The following is a 19,502-nucleotide window of genomic DNA, read 5'->3' on the forward strand; positions in this document are numbered from 1 at the left end:
AAAAACATGAACAGATGATTTGACTACTTTCTGGAAGCCTCACACGTCTGACTGTGCCTCACCTTTCAAACCTGGAACCACAATCTGACATGGATTTTAGCTCCACTGGGGATTTTGTAGTCAGAGACTCCCTGACTGCTGGGACTTCAAGTGTTGCCAAAGTTATGATCGTAAAGAAAATCTATTATATTTGCAGTACCATCAAATATCAAATAAAAGCTATGAAGCCTTTATACAACATAGCAATCCTAAGTCAATAGGTTCTTCCAACACCAAAATAAAGAAAAGCAATGGCATTTTTTAGGAAGAGGGGATATCTTTTATTAGACCAGGTGATGTAATTGGAAACAACAGACAAGCTTTCAGGCTCACAATTTGTTCACCAGGTCATAAAGAGGTCAAGAAATACATCATCTCTGGGGTACTTATTTTATTTTTGTTTTCAATTGTGTTCATGAACTCTCTTTTCATAAATGGACACAATTTGGTTGATGTGACTGCAGTATGATGATACAAGTCACAACAAATCTGAAAGAGACACCCCCAACTCCTTGTAGACTGTCATTTCAGACCCAGAAAGGAAAACTTGCCAACACCTCGTAACACTTACCATGTCATCACCTCAACATGAATAAAAACAGACTAAAATGAGAGGTTTAGAAACCAATGAGAAAAGGTCTAAAAACTTGCCACAGAAAACAATTGCAAAAGTGGCACTTTACACATGACCTGGGCCACTCTTTTTTTGTCAGAATGAGCTCTGCATCGTACTGGGTAAATCAAACAAAGGGCATAGATGTGTCTAGGTTAAATCCTACAGCTGCAAATTTTTAGGTGTCACTCTCTCGGGGTGCAGTCCCTAGCCTGAGCAAGGCCTCTTCTCCTCTCTATGCAGCTCGTTCCTCTGAGAGGAGCACATTGAGCCAAGAGCTGCCCAGAGCAAGCATGTTGAACCTAACCAAGGAGGGGGCCAAATGTGGTGAGTTGTGGAGAGTGAGTCCGATCTTCTATTTGAAGGAGGCTTTCCCACTTCACAGCCACTGTTTTACACCCACAGATAAGTTGGTCTGTCATTTTCTGTGAGAATTAATTCCTTGAACAAAATTGTATCTGTATGAACAGCAGCAGTTGGCCACTTTCTGCTTCCCTGCAGGTCAGATGATCGTTGGTCACATCTAGGAAAAATAGAAGCTAACAAAAGGTCTAGTCTAAATGCTATTATGATATGAAGAACACTCCTTGTTTCAATGGCTTTGGACTACTGAAGGGTACCCGTGAATCTTCTGCTCAGACTTACTGTAACGCATCCATGATCAAGGAGGAGAGTACTGGTAAATGTACCAGGTGCTTGCATGTACAGACTCACCAGGATTGCTGGGCAGGTCATGCAGATATTGTCTGCCATACAATAGTTTCCATACGGTAGATGATGTTTGGAGCTAGAGAATTTCACCTTGTGTCACAGCACATCAACCAAACCGTGCTTTGTCCTTGTGTTGTGGTCCTTGCTTCCATTTTCAAAAGCGGAAACTCTGCTCCCATGCTGTTTCCACCCAGGGCACTTTCTGGAGCCGAACCCAGGCTAGGGATGCTTGTGGCCTACATCTGATGGGCTGTCAGTTGCTAAGGCGGGACTGTAGAGACTGAATTACATGTAACAATTTTGTGTGTTTACTGGTTAAACCGTAGATTGGAGTATTTGTCTGTAAAGGTGGTTTAACTCCACAGGTTCCTGTCTGGAAAAACAAGGATGAGGAATGAAAAAAATTTTCTCAGAGTAAGGCACCTCTCAGCAAATACAGAGGAGTGAAGGAACAGTATAAAAACATTGTCTTTGATGACTTTATCTCCACTGCAGACAGGCTACATAACATTTAAAAACACAAAAGACAAAAGAATCCTGGCATCATTTTAACAGATTTGAGCAAGGAACAGGGACTGGAAGGAGGCATTTCAGTGGGTGTGTTTTGTTTTTTTCCTAAGAAATCAGATGATAATGTAGAATGTTTCTGGCAATGAATGATGAAGTTAGACTTGTCTAAGTCAAACTTTTAGGTAAGAATGACACATATATAGCGTATTACTTTTTTAAAAATCCAGTTTATCTAAACAAGGTTTTCCTGTTGCTGAAATAAGCAGTGTATCTGTTTCAGAGAGGCCCTCTGATCCTGAAGAACTTCAGAGTGAGAACAATTAATACAGAACCACACCCTAGTTCAGAAAAAAAAGTGGGAAAAAAATTATCACGTGAATGTTAATGTCTGAGCTGTGGAACCTGGTGTGTTTTCTAGTTCTTGGGCCCGAATGCACACATCAGCCATATCTTGACCACAAGTTGGGAACCTGGGAAATAGCTGAGTCTCTTTTTTTTAACAATGTAGCTCACGATGGTACCAAACACAGGATCATTCATGTAATTATATCACTATTTGACGTGTATAAAAATACCAAAATCTGCCTCTTTACAAGTTGAAGAAAACTTAAGAAATTGCTTTTTTTGAGATTTTTCTATTTCAGAAGCATGCATAAAATCAACAAAGGCTTGTGAAATCCCTGTCTGCTCCATTTATTCTAGTTTGAACTTTTGCTTTTTTTTTCCTCCTTTGTTTATAATGCCCTTTTGGAAGTACAAAAATATTTTTCTTCCCCCTACTAATTTTGACTTTTTCCATTTAGGAATCATTGATTCATCCTTATTTTTTGTACAGCTGCCATTCCAATTCTGTTAAATAACTTCTTGTGCCACAGTATCTTTGTTTGTTCCACAGCACCATTGATTGACGTCGACACAGCCATGGTAAGAGAGTATTTGATTAGTTAATTTCTGGCACAGAAATGGGAGGAGGAACACAAATGTATGCATTTTCATATGTGGCACATAGCATTGTTTAATTTTTTTTTTCTTTTGTGATAGAGAGGTAGATTTTATAATAAGCTATTTAGGAATGCAGCTGGCTCAGGGGATTGCTGATGTCCCATGTGATCTTTTTCCAGTAGATTTTTGGTTCTAATTTGATCCAGATTATGATTATCTAAAGACTTTTTGTGGCATATGCAAAATCACTTGATTGTCACAGTCCTGTTCCTAGTCGGCTCCAGTCCACACCACAGAAAGTACAGTCCTAAGTATCACAGCTGGCACTCTTTGTGGAAAAGGCAACGATTCACCGCCTAAATTTTCTCTCACTAAAGTCAGAGGTAAATTTTATTTTAAATTTCAATGGAGCATAAGCAAGAAATCATTTAGCATTAATGCCTTCCTTCACTCCTCAAAAGATGATCCCTTTCAAGGACACCATGAAGAAGCATCAACTGTTGCTGGTGCTACAGTATTTTGGAGAGGAAAAGAGGACTGCAGACTCTAGTTTGGTAACTGTGGCACCTTTTGAGCAAACAGTCCTAATATTCACATCCAAAAGACAACTGGAGCAGGTGCCAGAAACCCCAGGGACTGGGTGGACTGGGAAGGAAAGGACTGCGGTTGTCTCTGTGTTGTATGCCTCAGTGTTTTCAGAAGGTTTATTTGCTTTGATGCATTTGGATGCATGGGGTCCACTCAGGTCCAAAACCGCATTCAGCCTTATAACCCATTCAGAAACTGGAATGATAGGAAGCAAATCTGTGCGCTGACTTAATGGAGCTGATTATCTCTGCCCTCCTTCCATGGCTCTTCCTCCAATGCATCCTTTATCCTTTTTTTTATCCCTTATTTGCACAGTCCCAAACTGCCTTTTATACAGAACAATAAGGAGTTGGCTGTATATTCCACAGTAATGACGTCAAAGAGTACTAACAATTAGCACTTCATTTAGCATCTTAACTATAACACAAAGATGCCTAGCCAGCAGTATCTCAGGCACATGGGGAAACTGGTCACATAGAAAAGAATTTAATGACCTGGCCAGCCATGAAGTAAGCTATTGAAAACAGCTATCAAGATTTTTTTATTTGCAGACCTAGGCCCATCCACCAAAATATTCTGTCTCACCAAGACTGGCATTTATAGGAAAATTCCTCATATATAATTTATAAAGACAGTAGCTATGAAACCTGCTATGCTTTTATTCCAATTAATTTTGTATCCTCTTTTTCTGACATTGCGCAATACGAGGGCAAGTTGTGTGGAGCTTTTAAGATCCCCCAGACAACTCTCCCTGCCATTTCTTTCCTGGTCTCACTGAATGACTACATGAGCTCGCCTCAGGAACAGCACGGACCTTGTGGACCCAGGTATTTCCTTAGAACTCCACAATCAGGTTATAGATACATCTTGTCATTCTTTCTGCATGACATCATTAACATTTGGCTTTTTGTGTTAATCCACACAGGAAAAACTCTTGGGACAGACATTCTTCATTTCGGTCTCAACTATTGCAACAAACTTTTCTTCAGTTTGAGGAACGTTGTCCAAATTGCATCTATTCAGACTGCTGTTGCAAAGACCATTCTCCCAGCTTGTAGCCGCGGCTGTATGATTTCTCTCTGCAATTTTCTGCTGACACTTTCCTCTTCTTTAATTCCGCCAAAGGAAAAGCAACTTCTCTTCAGTTTTAACAGCTCATCTCCTCTGTCATTTGATGTCAGGATCTGCCGGCTTTGGCAAGGGAGTGCAAGGCTTGAATGAATACCTCGCTACACAGGAGGGGCTGAGTTTTTTCAAGGCAGGAATTTATAGCATTTAGTGTAAATCCCACAGAGACTCCCCAGGAAAAAAACCAATACCATATGCAGGTGGCGATTAGGTGGAAACCATGGCCAAAGCACACATGTGCCTCATTTCCAAGAAAGGTACAAAAACTGGCTAAGGGATCTCTAGAAAGGATCACAAATTGCTTAATTTATTTCTAGGCTTGGCTGATCATCCTTAGTGAACTCTGCAAAGATTATTATTTCATGTATTCTGGTATTACGGCCATTTGGGTTTGACGGCCACTCTGGGGATCTGGAAAAACGACTGAGGCGTACGGGAAGGGCGGAGGGCGCCGGCTTGTTGGGGAAGCGGTGGGGCAGTGAGCACATGGCATTGTGAGGGCTCTTGGCTGGCGTGAGGGCCGCGGCTCGGCTCGGCTCGGCCTGGCCCGGCTCAGCCCGGCAGGCTTTGCTGCCGGCGCTACACGCGGCCGCCTTTGCTCTGCACCGCACTGGGGCGTAGCCTGAGCACACAGCGGGGAAAAACCGGGCGCGGCGGCGGCGGGCAGGCCGGCTGGTGCGGTGCTTGCTGTGCCCGCTGAGGGTGTTCGCTGCCCAGGAGGCCTGAGGCGGGGGAAGGGCCCTCACTGAGCCTCTCGGCACTGCAGTGCCACCCCGGGCACCCTTCAGGCGGGCGGCACGCCCTTCTCCCTCGACTCTTGCTCGGCAATGGCGAGGCCCGACACGGTGAGGCCGATCGCCCTTCTCTCCGCTCCCCCTCCACACCGCGCGGGGCCGTGCGCCCCCCTCCCCCGCGCCGGGAGCGCGCGCGTTGCCGGGTTTGAGCCGAGCCGCTCGCCGTACCCAGGCCGCCACCTCCTGCGCATGCGGGGTAGCGGGGCCGCAGAGGGTGCCCGGCCGGCGGGGCGGAAGGACGTTGGTGGGCCCGCGCTGAGGTGAGGCCGCGCTCGCGCTCCCTCCTCCTGCCGCCGGGTCCCCTCTCCCCCCTCATCCCAACGGCCGCCGCTCCCCCCTCGGCCGCGGCCCCGCGGCCCGTCGCGGCAGCCTGTGACCTCTGCGCGTCCCTGAGGGTGGCGGGGACGGGCCCTGCGGCGGCGGACGCCCTGCTGGAGGGCAGCGAGGGGCCGGAGCGCCTTCTGTGAGGGGGGACCGGTGCGGGGTTTGTCAGCCTGGCCGGGGCGCTGCGGCCCCTTCCTCCGGTAACGGCGGCGGGGCCGGAGAGGGGCCTGTCTGCGATGGTTCCTCTTATACGTGAGAGGAGAGTGGGCGTGCGCGGCTGTGGGCAGCACCAAGGCCTTTGGGGACATCGGGGCCACCTCCTGGTCTTCGCTCCCGCTCCGTGGCCCTGTGAGCGCAGGAGGCTGCACGGAGGGCAGCACCCTGCGGGCAGCCCTGCCTCGGGGCCGCTCCCAGCCGAGTGAACCTGTAACTTGTCTTTAAAGAGAGCCGCCTGCTTCAGGCCTTGTAGGATTTTAGTAAAATCTTACCGAATAGAAAAAAATCCTTTAATGCAATAGGATTTGCAGTTACTTTAAAAAAACAAACGATAAATTAGTTCAAGAGGCATGTGCTTTTCCTTGGAGATGAATAAAATGTGATCAATGTTCTGAATGTCTTCTGATGTAAACACCAGGACAGCAGGCCTGAAATGGTAGACCCTGCAGGAAGGGAAGGATTTAGTATGAACAGCGAAGGTCAGTCTTGATTCCATGAGTACTGGATGTAAGGAGTATAAAAACTTACATAGATTCATGTCATAAATAGGTTGTCCTTGAATGTTGTCCCTTAAATAGTCTCATTGAAAAGTCAAATAGAGAGGAGTGCTGTTGCTTAGGTTATGAAGGTGATTATTGCACAATACAAAAAGCACAATCTTTCTAGAGTAGAGTTGCAGAAAATTATTTAAGTAGACCTTCTTGTCCCACAATGCTCTCTCCCCCCCCCCCCCCCTTCTCTTTTAGGAAATCTAATCACCATGTCGTCTGCACTATTGCCTAAGCCACAAATGCGGCGCCTTTTGGCCAGGCGGATGAAGTTTCACCTGTTTGGGGCATTTTTTGTATCTGTGGGATGTGCAGCTTTGTACAAGGTGAGCTCTGTAGTCATTCAGTTATAAACTGGACTCAGTAGAGTGTTTTAAGAATTCATAATATTTTTTTGTTGAGATTTGGTTGAGCTGTTCATCAGAAAGCTTTAGTAATGTGTTTTTGTAAGCATGTTTCCAGAACATAAATAAATCTTCCTAATCTTCATTTGAAGAAATGATATGAATAGCCTGATGCTTTAAGCTGTGATCAAGATCACACAATTCGTGACAACTTAACCTTGAGTTTCCTAGTCCTAGACTGCTCTTGATCATTCTCACGATTGATGTGCATTAACTCTAGATAGTCTGTGTAGCTCTCTGTCACTGTATGTGAGACTTGAGAGAGTTGTCAAAGTCTTATTTTATCTCTAGATTGATTTCAGAAAACTTGTTCATAAGCAATTTGGAAAACCCATCCTTCACACTGAAGATATCAGCGTGGGGAAGGCTAGTATGTTCCTTTTATCCTTTCTTTTAAAGTTTCACGTGGAAATGGAGCATTACCTTTCAAAAAAAACCCCACTTACAGATTGGAGTTTGTTTTTTGTGGTCCTTAAGAGTCTTCTGACAAAGATAAGAGTGGTAGTTGTTCTTGAGTGCCTTTACTGAATAATTCTTGGATCTCATACACAAAGCAAGCAACACAGTTTGAATTACTGTGGAAGGACTGGATCTTGGTTTGCCCATTGAACTCATTCATACACTATTTGCAGCATTTGAATACTCAGGAAGCTGTTGATAAAAGTGACTAGAAATTAAGTTAATTTCAGGTTGTTCATCACAAAAATACCACAGTCGACTTAAACTTCTCAGAGATCAACAAATATCTATTAGAAACAACAAGCTTGCACAGTTAAAGCTCAACATCTATTTAACACGTCTGTAGGCAAGCTTGTTTGTGGTCAGACTTACAATATAATTTTTTTAGTAGTCTATGGTTTTATACCTTATTTGGCACCCCCACGTTAATACACTAGTAAGGCAGCAGACCATATCTAGAACAAGTAACATGGATCTTGTTCAACAAACCCATCTTGGGCTTTCCTTCACATTTTGGGGGGCTTTTTGAGCATATCCCTGTGCTTCACATGAATGAGTATCCAAGGAGTCAGGATTATGCCTTTTTATGTCAGTGAGCTGTAAGAGTAGCTTGGCAGTCTTGTAAAATTTTACCAGACTTCTGTAGTTGACCTACAGTGTAGCTCAAATGTAATATATTGTTTTAGGATGCCATTTTATCTGGAATTATAGTTTTGCAGCTGCCCACAGGCACAAAACTTGCCATAATGGCATGTTTTACATATAAAACTATTAGCAGGGAGGGCATTGGACATTTGAGCGTCAATATAGGTGGAGTGTTTCTGGATCTTAAAAGTGTAATGTGCTATCTTATAATGGGCTTTCTTTTTAAGGTTTCACTTCAGACATTTGTTTTCCTGACCAATGGTCAGGTAGCCTGAACTGTGGATTTGAACAGGAGCAAAGTAATATTTTACTAATTTGAGCTAAAGGCTTTATAGACTAATATCCACTAGTACAAATCATAGCACTAATAGAAAAAAAACTCTGTTCGTAAAGCTTTGCAAGCTTTAATTTTCTGTGTGTTACTTTCCAGTTTGTAATTGCTGATCCCAGAAAACGAGCTTATGCAGAGTTCTATAAAAACTATGATCCCATGAAGGACTTTGAAGCCATGAGAGCAGCTGGTGTGTTTGAGTCTGCACCGCCCAAATGATGGTAACCTGCATTTACAGGTAATAAGCGACTCTGCATTAGAACAAGAGTAACTGAGATTATTTCAGTGAAACATTATGCTTCTATTTGGAGTTTCTTCGTTTTTGATCAAATAGAAAGGTGCTCCCAAAGAAAAGGATACAGATTGCACTCGAGAGACCTCCGGGTAATAAAACCGAAGAAATACGGGAACTGGGGAGTGGGGAGTAAGGGTGGAATAGAAAGCTCCTGAATACCTTCTGGTTTATTTGTTTAACCTGTGTGATATAGGAGGCTTGCACAGAGTGACGCAGCCATGGAGAGGAGACAAAGCTCTTGCATTAAACGATAAGACTTGCCTGATACCACTGTTATACTGATGCTGTCACATCTTGAACTATAGATAGCTTCGGGCTATCTATATCTACTACTTACGTACTTGTGGTGGTACAGTGAATGAGAAGATGGAGAGGCTGTTTCTCTCTCATAGCATGCATCTTAATGTAAGAAACAGAGACAGCTTCCACACATCCTTTTGTCTTTTGAAGTTGGTGAGAGGGGGAAGATAACTAGTCATGAGGGGAAACATATTTAAATACATACATATATATAAAAAAATCGCAGTGGCATACAGCTCTGCGTACTAATATTCAGATCTTTGCCATACTGAATTAAGCTTGAATAGAACTTTTTTCATGATACTATTTTCCTAGCACTTAACATTGCCTTTTGTTTGAAGACTACCAAACTTTGTTCTGCCTTACTTGTTGTCATAACACCAGGAAGAAAAAGTCTTGATTTCAACCTTGTCGTAGTTATTAATAAGCACACTCACTAAACTGCACAAGCTCATGATGTGACAACTCAATAAAGAATTCCTCCCTCTTTCTTGATCCAAATGTCTTATATTGAGTTCTCTGCTTCTCTTAAAATGACTTCAAACTAATCTAGAATGATAGCTTTTTCATTCTTTTGGAATGTTTTCATATTGTGATCATTACATGATAATCTGTGGCTCTAATTATCCCGGCCAGCTGGATTTTCTCAGCCTGTTTGCGTAAAGCAGCAAGATTGAATAAAAGATTTGTACTTAACACTATTAATACTAAATTCTGTTGTGTGACAATCTACAACTATCTGGTTTCTGTGTAACACAATTACATGGAAAAAGCAGAGCTCCAGCTCTTCTAACAAATTTAAAAAGAAAAAAAGAAAAAAAAATGTGGTGGTCCCTTTGGTTGTTTTTTTTTGTGAGAGGCGGAAACTTCTGTTCTTTAGCTATGACTGCAACAAAGATAAATAATGAAATGATAAATTTACCTGGTTTTAATCTTGGTAATTCTGCCTCTGGTTTGGTCCTATTGCTAATATATAGGCACTTTTAAACTTTCTTAGACACTGGAATTGCATTCTTTAGTCAGGTGGCCTTCATCAGAGTATTCTGAAAGGCCATCTGGTGATAAAATCATTTGAAACAAACACTGTCAACAAGGATGCATGTTGAATATTTAATTGGAATCATGAGCAGGATTTTTTTCAGTGCAAATAAAGCCCCACTCTCAGCTAGCTTATGTTCCCATTTGCAGCTTAAAAAAAAAAAAAAGAAAAGCTGCACATTGTGTGCACCTGTTAAAATTAAATGTTTCCTAAATACTTCTTCCATTCCTTAATTATACCAGCTCAAAAGAAATTGTGAAAGACAAATCTTTATATGTGATTTTGTTTGAATTGCTGATACTTCTTATTCCTTAGCCTACTTATGTAAGAACTGATATTTTTCACGCCTTCATAGTAGAAAGAGGTTGGTTTTTTTGTGCCTGCACATGAATACATAAGTAGAAGAAGGGGAAAACACCACCAATGTTCTGGAAAGACTGTGACAAGGACAAGTACACAGAACAGATGGAAGATGTTTTCATTTGCCTCAGTAGTTAAATCTTAGCTGTGGAAGTTGGATGGAGGTTGAATTTGATGCTTTTTTTGGTATAGTTACCTAAAGGGTACAGTGGTCATGCATGCTCTACATCTCCCATTTTATTGGAATATATTCTGTATCTGGCAGTAAATACAGTGGTTTAACCTCATTGAATACTCACTCCGGAATCAGTACTTAGCCCCAAAATTGAGGAAAGGGAGGAGAATTCATGAGTTAGGCGTTAGCTTGGCACTCTGCACCGAGTTTGTTCCTTCTGGGCATGTCTACTTGGTATGGACTTTGTGTGGTGATACTGGTAATGGAAACTGAGCACAAGTATAAATTTGAGGAGTATCCTACCTCCGCAGTGTGCTCAGTAGGAGAATAAAGGGGCAAGCTAAGAGTTCGGTGCTAACCACTTGCATGACTCTTGTCATGGAGCACAGCTGGTCCTGGATTGTGTTCAATATAATGTGGAGAAGCAATTTGAATTTGGTTTTCTTCCTTCCTTGGTAGCTTGCCTACACCACTTGTTTCCTCTCTGGCTCCTATCTGAAAGCTGCATTCCTTTCTCTTTCAGGCCCTTAGCAAGATTGATTCAGTTATCAGTGCAGCATGTATAGTGAATCTGATGTGCTGTGCAGCATTGTTCCAGCTCTTGATTTGTTCCATGTTTCACTTCTGTTTGCCACATGAAGGGTGTGTGAATCTTAAACCATCAGGAAATAACAGGGGGAATTCCTCTAGACTAAACCACCACATAAACGTTTCTCTCTATTGCTTTGCATTCATACATAGTAATAAGTTTACTTAGAGCATGAAGTTTGTCCCACATAATATTTTTTTTTTTATCTTGCAGATCCCCTTCAGTCTAAGGAGACTTGACGACCGAACCTTATTTGTTCACTGAATTGTAAAGTGTAACGCACTTCAGTGCATGGCACGCTCTAATGTAACTCAGTAAATAAAATACATATGTCAGTGGCGCTTGGTTGTCTTCATTAATGTTGAAATGTTTAAATGCTCAGATGCTGGGAAGAGCGGTGGAAAGTCTTCATAAATTGCTCAAGGTGACTAAGTCTAGTTTTCTTTCCCCCAGGAATTATTTGCATCTCTCTCTTGGCCAAGTTCCACATTTGATAAGAAAAGTATATCCCTAAGCAGTTACCGCAAGGTTGTCCCAGCTGCTGATGGGAATACGCAAGAGGATAGTTGTTGCAGGAAAGGAGAGGCTGGATTTCTGGAAGGATCTGTGTTACCTCTGTCTTCACAAGGTGAACTGACCTTGAGATGAGAGAATTTGGAGAGGAATTCTGGAAGTATACTAGCCAACCTTCCTATTTTTTTCTGCTGCCGTGACTATATTGCCTTCCTTACAGCAGCAAACCGTTACATCAAGACTTGTAAACTGTGCAAAAGCCCACTCTATGTGGTGTGTTACTCTAATTGGGAAATGACTCTAAACAGCAGGTATGTTCACAGATATCTGATGTACAAGGGGAAAGAGGGTAAAAGCAGACAAAATAAGAAATACTTATTTTAGGGTATTATGGTAATGAAAATCTTTGCATGCTGCTTCTAGATGTGTATCATCTCCTTTTTAATATCTGGAAATAGTCAGCTAAGCATAGTTTTGATCTTGGACTACATTCTGTGTAGTCCGAGACCCGATGCTTTATCTTCTGCCACAATACCCATCATGTGGAACATGCTTCGTGCATTGCCTGTTGCTGAGGTTGAAGAGGGAACTGGGACCGTAGCTCTTGATTGCTGAATGTGGGTACTAGGAGAGGAGTCAAAGCTGATGATTGTGTGAAAGGAGGGAAGGCTTTGTATGAAGCAGCATGACAAATTGAGCCATCTGTGTTGTATTTGAAGGTCTTCAGTTCAAATCCTGTTGGGAGTAACTCATTATTTTAAATGGATCATTAACTACTTAACACTTAATAGGTATCCGTGAGCAACATTTGGACTAATGAAAGCACTTAAAAGTAATGTATTTGATCCAGCACACTATTACAGAGCAACATGGGATTGTCTTTAAACTTTCCATGCAGGCAGTGCTTCCTTTAAGCAAAGAAAGAATTTGACATTAGTGGTGCAGGGGAAACCATCTAGTAATCAAAATACCCCGCTCTTATAAATGTAAACCAGAGCTTAACAATAGCAAATGATACCCATTTATCTTCCCGATGTACAGTATAAACACTGTATGCCATTAAGTACTGACTAACATTTTCTCAGGCATGTCTGCAGGTTTAAATAGCCGGGGTCTTTAGTCATACTGACAGCTTCAGAGGCAAAGAAACTTGCTACTGCCAGGTGCGCAGGCTAATAGACCTGACTTCCCTTGCAGCTCTTTTCAGTTGCTATGAATTAATTTACTTTTAAATTCTAAGTTTCTTCTAAACCGTTATAGCCAACAGAAGTTATTGTTGTAGTCTGTTCCTTCAGTTACCAGCATGTGTTGATCTAAAGAAATGAGAGTTTTGTGACTGAAGATGATAGCTTTTTGACCATACAGCAGAGCTCAAAGATGTCTGGCTAAACATATTCAACAACGACAAAGGCAGGCGAGCTCTTTTATGTCTGTGCTTTGAGAGTCTGCAGGTTATAATTGTTGCTTTCTGTATATGTGGTTTCACAATGGATGCAAAGCGAGTACTTCCTTTCAGCAGGCAATGCCAACCAACTCATAGCTCGCTTTCCACTGGCGTGGGAAGGGAGGGCAAAGCTGGGTGCCTGAAGTAGGAGTAGACAGAAGAGCTAACCTCCTTGTCTGAAACCAGCACCAACCCATCAATTTTCTTTTTTTTTTTTTTCTTGCTTTCTTTTTGCCTTTGCCAGCAGGAGTTTGGCTAATCCTAGCTTACAAACAATTGGGAGTGGGGCTTTTAGCATAGTACGAGGAGGACCTATGTGAGTTAGACCCTAATCAGCTGCTTGCTACATGGCCTGGCATGCCGTTTCTAGGAGATGCAGAGCTGAAAAACATGCTTGTCAGCTCTGAGACCATCCCAACTGTCTGTGAAGGTTTTTGCTATATTTATATACGAAATAATACATAAAAAGGAATTGTTTGACCTAAACTACTTTGGGAAAGGTCTTGCCGTGTATAAGCCTGACAATGCCTTCAAATTTTTGGCTGGCTTACTTTATTCTCGAGTGTTTGAAGAATGATTGATTGTTCTGGAAGCAAACGAAAAAGATGATAGATTTGAAGTTGTGAGCTCTCCAGGTCTAAAGAGCATTACGAGAGTAGGCATGTTTTAAGAGTACACATTGGAGTGCTTTAGCAGCTAAGTACAGGCAGCTGCTCTCTGGACAACTTTGTTTTCATAGTTCACACAGCTCATATGTAGGAGAGGCTGATTTATATGCCGTCTCCACACATGTTTCCATACATGTGGTCAGAAGGGGGAGAAAGAACCTGCCTAATGCAGTAAAGATGCTAGCTTAAGTCACTGAAGAAGAGTGTAATTTAAGCAAATGTTTATTCCAGGAGAATATCATTCAGGAAAAACACAAATGTATCTATCTTAAACAATGGCTGCAATCTACAAACTTTTAGAAATGAAACTGCTACATTCCCTCACTTTTTAGAGGTGTGTTTGCATCCTCTTGGCTGGTTTGTGTACTACATAAATAATGAACAGATTAGTCTAATTCAAATGGTGACTGCAGTGCTGTTTCGATTCAGTCACAAAAGCATAAAACTTTTCAGCACGTGTTTTTTGGCAAGGTAATTGTTGGGTTTTTTTACTTCCAAAGTATTGTCATGATCGATTGCATTTTCTGGTACATGACGAAGTCCAGTGACCAGCTGGAATCTAATGGGGTCTGCATGAAGCTTGTATGCCTGTCTTGTCATTGTTCTACACAGTGACCTGTTCATTCCCTTGTAACTGAATGACCAAATAGCTCACAAAAACAAGTATTATAGGAATAGCTTTATTATTATCTTTAAACAATCTCATTATATTACAATTTATCCACCAATATGCAAAATTAGAAGTATTAAACTATTTCCATAAAATATTCAGGAATGAAGCATATGTGTGTATATATATATACATTTTTTAAATAGTGTTATTTAAACAATGACTAAGTTATTAAATCACTCTATGAAATGTTGATAACGAATGGGCTTATTTCACAGTCAGAAAAGGACAATGCGGATCCCAGGCTTCTGTATTTTCAGTACACAAGAGACACAGCTTTTAGAAATACCTTTTAACAAAACAGAACTCACGAGAAAAACATTGCAGTTACTACATTCTTATTTACTGTGCATTTGGTCATATCAAGTATGCATAGAAGTCATTAACTATAAAGCATATGTATCATCTGCTCCAAACGATGATCAGCTTTTATTCCAGTTCTTGTCTTCAATTCCGGCCATGTTCAGGAATCCCCAGACAAAATTCATGTCCGTAAGTACATAGAAAAGGGGAGATAAGTAACACGCATAGTTGAAAAGCAATTAATTAAGCTTTTGGTTTTTAAAATAAAACTGCCATAGCCAGATTGGGTTTATAAAGTAATCTAACTGCTCAGAGACAGTGATTTCTTGTCTACTACAAACTGTAAAACCTCTGAAAAATAAGACACTTCTTAGAAAGCTCATTTGTCTTGATGTGTTTATCATCATACTCATAAGTGTACTGTGATGGCATCATTAACCATTAATGTAATCGGTGCCTGTGGGTCCATACTTTTCGATCAACTTGAAAAAAAAACAATCTCACTTTGCTTAGCACAAACATATTTGAAAGGTCATGTTTCTAAATATCCCTGGTTTTATCTGTTCAGAGATGACAAGCATAAAATGAATTAGGGCTTAACTGAGCACGTACAATGTAGTGGTGGCAGATCAGAAGTAAGCGAGACCCAACAAGGCTACACTTAGCACCTGCCCATCTATGTTACACTGAGCTTACAGCTTGTTGGTAGACTTTAAGGACACTAAGCTCTGTTTCTTAAATTTTTGAACTGCATGTTACTGGCTTCCAGCTAACGACCAGACAATGCACAATGTCATATATACATTGAAAGTCCTTCTGAAAATTTGATGGTGGATAAAATAAAGTTTCTGTATACAGACAGTTTCAAAAATAAATTCATGTTCTAGTTCATGTTTTGTTCTCCAAACCACACAAAGGCACTAGTTTACATTAAAGACTAATGTCCTGCAAAACTTCAGTCAAATAAAGGAAGCTATTTTAAGGTTAAAGTGGTGCTAAAACCCAGCTGTCACTAGTAACTTAAAACAGCCACACTGGGTTTTTCAGATTTAGTGGGGGAAAATGTTTTGCCTCAGGATGTACATGTTGGGGGGAGTGCGGGGGGGGGGGAGGCTCAGCCTTGAGCAAGTTTTTACAGCAGAGTTATAAACCTGGTTTATAGAAACAGAAACTGGCAGACCCTAAAATATGATATAGTAGGTATTGATACGCATTTTGTGTGTGTGTTGAAAATGTCTGTATGCACGCAATTTTTCCTTATTCTCTGATTTTTGGTTATTGAAAAGAAAAAGGATTTTGATTGAACTACAGTCCAAGGCTGTTCCTTTTCACTTTATGTGTTTGCTAGAACACTTTCCTTCCAGCACTAGTATTTTGGCTAGGGAGCGGGAATGTTGTCAAGATTAGAAAAGCTATCGGGCTTAACTTTGTTATCGTCTCCTACCTCCTCAAAAACTATACGCATCTCTACTTGATGCAGGTTACTGCAGAGAAAGCATTACTTTCAAAACGGTAAGGTATTACTATACTCACCACAAATAATTATTAATTAAAACCTTTCCTCAAGGCTTTATTTTTCACCATGGTGAATTTGCTAATGAACACTTGGGCAAAATTTGGATCAACTACATATTGGTATGTTTTCACTATAGTTGGAAGGTGTTCGGTAGCCACAGTTTGCAATGCTGGCACGGTCGTGGTGCTGGGAGCGAGGTGATAAGATGTCTTTGTGATGTACTCCACAAGGCGGTTGTATTGTTGTTCTGATAGTCTCTCTCTAGCTCCATCTGCCTGAAATCAGACAAGATAAAATAGTTACTGAGTAATTGACAGTAACTGAACTTACTAGTAAGGACAATAACTTCCACATTACTTTCTGTAGTTAAAAATCCTCCTCCCTGGGATCTTTCTTACAGTAGTTTAATGGATGTTTTAATCAGTGTTCTCCCATAGTTTAGCGCTTGGTGGATTAGTCCTCTCCTTTGCTCTTTTGGACACTTCTGAGAAGCTCTAACTCTGCCATAGAAAATTTAAGCAGTACCTTTTGAGAATTTCTGGGATGGACACCTTGGTCAAGAGCAGATCTTTACAACAGATCAACTCTTTGTAGACAGGAAAAGCATCTGAACCCCTTTTAGAAAAATGCCAGTAGCTCTTGGCAGTGCCTATCAGATAGCAATTCTAATTAGCAAAAACATTCTTTCACAAAGTGCAATTAAAGACAGCCCATAGCTATATCTGGGCAGTTAAGTTTAAGTCTTTAACTTACTTGATTTAAAATAAAGACTAGAAGCTACCTTTCAGGTGAATGTTCTATGACGGGATATATCCATCTGCTTCTGGTAACCAAAAAAGCCAGCCATTCTGGGTCAGAGGACCCACACAATTACATTTTTTTATACAAAAGGGTTTTACTAAAAATGGTTTGGGCATGTCGTTTCTGGAGAAGAAATTAAGGTGTCTATGCAAACTGCCTTTTCCACCACCAGGAGTTGGAAGGACTCCTCTGAAGAAATCCCTTTCTGCAGGCTGAAATATGTAGAGGTTCAAGGCTCTAGCAAGAGGGATGCAAGTAACCTACCTCTAGTGGAAAACAATACAGTAAAACAAATAGTCAACTGAGAGGTGGCATCTACCATATGGTTCCAACCAGAGAAAGTATTAGATGAAAAGCCATGGGCAAACCTGGCTTTGGAAGATCAGTCTGCTGTGCCCTTTTTTTGAAGAAGAAATTGAAGATGACTATGACTAGCTTGAGAAGGGAAAGCATGCAAGCAGGCATCAAGCTAGTTGTATAGTTTCAAAAAAATCTATTTCAGAAATACCACCATGGATGCTACAGTGGTATCACTTGCAAAGTCATTCAGAATAGAAGTTATTTCCAAAATATGACAATGAACAAAAAGGCAGACGCTATCCTAGGGCTAGGCTTTGATGCTTCCTTATTTACACTTGGAGAACTGCTGACCAGTTTCATTTTTGTAGGGTTTAAAACGTCTGTCTTTGTTGGATGTCACGCTAAGGATTCAAAGACTGTTATCTTCTGACTGTCTTTCAAGGAGTTTTACATGTGCCTCACTAGATGTGATGATATTTTCAAACAGTGCCATTGGATTCAATTTAACACCCACGATCAATATCTTGTCACATCTCTGGACTGCGAGGCTCATTTTATAACAAACCGTTGCTTATTTGAAGAAAGAATTAATATGACTGATAGATAGTGACAGATGTCACATCCAAATCAAAACAGACCCCTCTGGTTTTTTTAGTATGCCTTTGGAGATGGATTTGCTGCTCAGCAAGTAGAAACACTCCTGTTTTCAATCATCACCACAAAAATGCTAAAGGAAGCAGGCTCATGAACAAGCTCAGAAGCTCAAGGTTGGAGCCTATGCCTAGAAACAGCGGGAATGATGAAATGGGCAGAGGAGAGTGTGGTTTCCATGTGGTTTCCACCTTAAAGGGAGGGAAAAATCAGAAAGCAGACTGCTGCAGCAGACTCACGGCTAACAGTGGAGAGTGGTGTCTGAACCACATCTTCAGTCTGGTGGCACAGAAAAAGTATCTCAGCAGTCAGTCTGTTTTACCAGCTGAAAGGAGAGAAATACGCTAAAGTACCCCCTATGTAAACGAGATTTTAAGTTATGGGGTAAATCTTGCATGTAGGTGGCTCCACATTTTTTCCTGGTTTCTACTCCTGGGGAGATAAGCCCAGGGGAAGCCGGGTTGTAGTTCTGCCTCCACACTGACCAAAAGACCCAAGTTATCAAAGGAGATGGAAAGGGTGCTGGCATCCCACTCACCTACTCTCGTGAACCCATTCTTCATTCATCCCCAGGCTATATCCCACAGATACAGCATAATTATTCAGGAGGAAATATTAACTGCACTTGGATGGTCTTCCGAAGTAACTGGGACCCTACTTGCTTCCAGATGACTTAATCTGCAACCATCTGCTTTTCCAGCCAGTTTCAGTTTAGCTTATATTGTCAAGACAACAACAGAAACTTGGAATTGCTGTTATTCTACATTTTTTCCTAAACGGGACCTAACATTGTCACTAAGTGCCTTAGCCCACTGCTTTGAACAACTATAATGTTAATAGCCAGACCATTCAATGAATCAAAACTTAGTCAAGGGTTGCTTAATGCACCTGCTGGAGGAATCTCAAAGATATGTCCTTTCATGTTAGAAGACCATACTTTTGTGATAAGAGCTCCAGAATTTTTCTAAAATTCCTCCCATTACAGCTTATGAAGAATAAGCCTTCAGCAATTCTAACTCTACAGTAGCTATAGCGCCTTTGTTGTGCAGTCCAGATGTGTATGTAGCACTGATGGGCTGCTTTGTGCACACTGACTAAGGAAATCCGGTTCCTTAGGGTTTTTTTCACTGCTTTGAAAAATCCAGAGACTGGTTTTCAGCTCCAGAGATGATAACATGTAGTACTATCATGTAAACCCTGTTGCAGATCATCACAAAGAAATTCTGGAATATCTGAAATTCCAGGGCCCTTCAATTTTTGCTGTCGTCTTGATGTTACGAGCTATACCAAGAGCAGCTGGAAGAGCAGGCCTTTTGAGTTTGATGTCTGTCTGGAAGCAAGCAGCGTCTCAATTACTTTGGAAGATAATCCAAGTACAATTAATGCTTCCCTTTCAATAACAACGTTGTCAGTGCCAGAGTTTTCAATAATCCATCCAGGCTATTCCTAGCCAGATGGATTAAGTTATATATTGTGGAGGCGAACAAGCCATCAGGCAAACCTATTGCTGAAGGAGTCAAAATATTGTCTATAACATCTCTGGTGATTACAGCTGTAGAATAACTCATGTTTTGTTTCCTAATAGTTCCAAGAAGCTGAGGAGAGGGAAGGGGAGAAACTGTTTTG

The 19,502-nt window shown here is 41.3% G+C and overlaps 2 protein-coding genes across 6 annotated transcripts in view; one reads left to right on the top strand and one right to left on the bottom strand.

Annotated features, from left to right (window-relative positions):
- The first annotated feature begins 5,484 nt into the window (after positions 1-5,484).
- COX6C (cytochrome c oxidase subunit 6C) lies at positions 5,485-11,350 on the top strand. Its single transcript, XM_076329348.1, has 4 exons — positions 5,485-5,585; positions 6,612-6,739; positions 8,352-8,490; positions 11,224-11,350. The coding sequence occupies exons 2-3, from the start codon at positions 6,626-6,628 to the stop codon at positions 8,469-8,471; spliced, it is 234 nt and encodes a 77-aa protein (XP_076185463.1). The 5' UTR covers positions 5,485-5,585; positions 6,612-6,625; the 3' UTR covers positions 8,472-8,490; positions 11,224-11,350.
- A 2,949-nt stretch (positions 11,351-14,299) lies between these two features.
- VPS13B (vacuolar protein sorting 13 homolog B) overlaps positions 14,300-19,502 on the bottom strand; it is a 497,028-nt gene continuing 491,825 nt past the window's right edge. For 4 of the 5 annotated variants that reach the window (XM_076329345.1, XM_076329347.1, XM_076329346.1 and 1 more), the window contains exon 62: positions 14,300-16,399. In XM_076329345.1, coding sequence (XP_076185460.1) covers positions 16,154-16,399 — 246 coding nt within the window. In that variant the 3' untranslated portion in view covers positions 14,300-16,153. The remainder of the gene's footprint in view (positions 16,400-19,502) is intronic. The other variant, XM_076329344.1, reaches the window with a different exon arrangement.

This window comes from Aptenodytes patagonicus, chromosome 2 (genome assembly GCF_965638725.1).
Source record: "Aptenodytes patagonicus chromosome 2, bAptPat1.pri.cur, whole genome shotgun sequence".
NCBI classification, from domain to species: Eukaryota; Metazoa; Chordata; class Aves; order Sphenisciformes; family Spheniscidae; genus Aptenodytes; species Aptenodytes patagonicus.

Excerpts from the sequence above, each read along its gene's own strand:
- COX6C (XM_076329348.1), top strand. The coding sequence starts at position 6,626 with ATGTCGTCTGCACTATTGCCTAAGCCACAAATGCGGCGCCTTTTGGCC. Across the intron at positions 6,740-8,351 it reads GATGTGCAGCTTTGTACAAG|TTTGTAATTGCTGATCCCAG; the intron begins GTGAGCTCTGTA and ends GTTACTTTCCAG.